The following is a 2,500-nucleotide window of genomic DNA, read 5'->3' as shown; positions in this document are numbered from 1 at the left end:
CGCCTGTGAATATGAAATTCATCTCCATTTCTCTGGAAATTTACATCTACACCTTTGGAATTGTGCATATATACAAAGGATTAATTCACCCTCTCTGTAATGCTAATAACAATGGATAAATTTGTCTTCTGTGAGTATATAATCCCTCATCATATCTATGGAAATTCATATGGATTAGGTCACCTTCTCTGTGATGCTATCAAAACTTTTTTAAAATTCTGTGATAAGACTATACATCATCTTTAAGGAACTTTAATGAACTTTAGAAATCTGTTTAATTATCTACATTACTTCATGAGTATAGCCTCAAACACTAGGATGTCTAGAGAACTTACATGTATTTTAGCTGATGAGTACGGGACTCGTTTATATGCTGTAATCTTTGCAACTTTTAATAAAACCTGTCCTTGTATGAAACGATCGTACTAAAAACCTATCCATTCTTGTTGCTTCTTTCTCGCTTATAATCACCCCACATTACTGTATTGTTAAATCAGTATTGTTTTTTTTTGGTGCATCTAAGTTAGGTACCATATTCAAGTAAATTTTTTAAATTAACTTGAATCTTTATTGCTCTTTGAATATATATATATATATATATATTAGAAATATTGAATTTCTAAACGTCTCAAAGAGACATGAGCGGTGGTGGAGCGATAGAGTGGTTGTATACTGTCAACATAACGTGACAGTCCCGTAAAGGGAATTACACCACCGCTATTTAGCCCTAGGAAGCATCGACGCTTCCTGTTGGCTTTGACACATTATACCTGCGTTCGTTTTACGATATTACGATTAAAACCATCGACCTGTTTGTAAAAAATGTTTGCCCTGAGTTTGCAGTTTCTAAGCCAATTTCGTTCTCGCATTTCCGTTCTTAATTCGCATTTGAAGCGGTAACCTAAATATATATAAGCATGTTATTCTTAGATGAGTAAACGGGAAGGTGTGACGTTCATACTTCATTAATCCCCATGTTCAGTCATTAATCAATTTGAGACGATGTTGATTTATGTTCCTCTCTTCTTTTTCTTTCCGTTTCTTCAGTTCTTCTGAAAGGTCAGGTGACCACAAAATACTACCGGTTCTTAGCCAAAGGAGGCGGCTGGGTATGGATGCAGAGTTATGCCACAATTGTACACAACAGTCGCTCTTCTCGGCCACACTGCATAGTCAGCGTAAACTACGTGCTCAGGTGAGTGACCGCTGCATGGCATCGCTTCATTTTTTCTGCTGTTGAAATTGTTTAAATAAAAATCTATTAGTTTGGTATATGCGTACGTACGTACGTATGTATGTATGTATGTATGTATGCATGTATGCATGTATGTATGTACGTATGTATGTACGTATGAATGTACGTATGCATGTATGTATGCATATACATACATATGTACGTATGTATGTGTGTGTGTATGTATGTATGTATGTATGTATGTATGTATGTATGTACGTATGTATGTACGTACGTACATACGTACATATGTATGTATGGATGCATGTACGTATGTGTGTATGTATGCTTGTATGTATGCATGTACGTACATATGTACGTATGTATGTGTGTATGTGTGTATGTATGTATGTATGGACGGATGGATGGATGGATGGATCAATATACTTACTATGTATGTATGTATGTATGTATGTACGTACGTACGCACGTACCTATGTATGTATGGATGCATGCATCCTTACATATGGATGGATGTGTGGATGTATGTATGGATGTTTTGAGAAAAAGAGATTTTAAGAAAGAGAAGAATCGACGTCGTGACAGAACTGGTACTTTATTTATCGACCACGAAAGAATGAAAGGCAAAGATGACCTCAGCGAGATTTGAACAGAAGGAGCAGATGGCGTAGCGGGAATGATTACCGCAAAGTAATTTATCCGACGTTCAAACGATTGTGCCAAGTGGCCGCAACCAGCATCATGTTCTGCCATTCCTATAATTACATACAGAAATAAAATAAAATAAAATAAAATAAAATAAAATAAAATAAAATAAAATTTAGTTTCTTCTCAAAAGAAACTAATTCGGTTAAATCACGTTGTATTAGCTTTGCTGATTATTATTTCTTCAAAAGACAACGAATTTAACAATAAGGAATGAGCACGTGACACTTTATTTTTTAAAATTTTATTTATTTGATCTTGTGTTGAATCGAAGCCGCCATTTTGTTCAGGTATATCATCACAACTTGTATATAAACCCCTACAGTGTCATTGAAGCTCTCATCACTGCTTCCATAAAATGAGTTGAGAGAAACTGTGGGATGGATTTGCTGCATGACATCAAGGCAATGGCTTAGATTCTCATCAGAGAGTATCATTGATTTTTTTAAAACCACAGTGTCTCTGAACAATTAACGTTTCGTGTTCCAAACACGTGACGAAACTTGAAATATACGAGTAAGATTTTATTCACATGATAAATGGTTTGTTGTGCACGTGGTATTATTGTTTTATATACAAAAATGTCGTTTGTCTCTCGAG

At 35.1% G+C, this 2,500-nt stretch overlaps 1 protein-coding gene across 1 annotated transcript in view; it reads left to right on the top strand.

The window, feature by feature from the left end:
* The window catches only part of LOC115232162 (single-minded homolog 1), a gene marked incomplete at its 3' end in the record, with an annotated part of 20,486 nt that extends 19,291 nt beyond the window's left edge, over positions 1 to 1,195 (top strand). Inside the window, exon 5 of the mRNA XM_029802004.1 lies at positions 1,048 to 1,195. Within this exon, the coding sequence (XP_029657864.1) occupies positions 1,048 to 1,195 (148 nt within the window). The remainder of the gene's footprint in view (positions 1 to 1,047) is intronic.
* Positions 1,196 to 2,500: the final 1,305 nt, after the last annotated feature.

The sequence above is a fragment of the Octopus sinensis genome, unplaced genomic scaffold (assembly GCF_006345805.1).
Source record: "Octopus sinensis unplaced genomic scaffold, ASM634580v1 Contig19642, whole genome shotgun sequence".
Taxonomy (NCBI): Eukaryota; Metazoa; Mollusca; class Cephalopoda; order Octopoda; family Octopodidae; genus Octopus; species Octopus sinensis.
The sequence above is the reverse complement of the archived record's forward strand: the minus strand, read 5'-3'. Positions and strand labels throughout refer to the sequence as shown.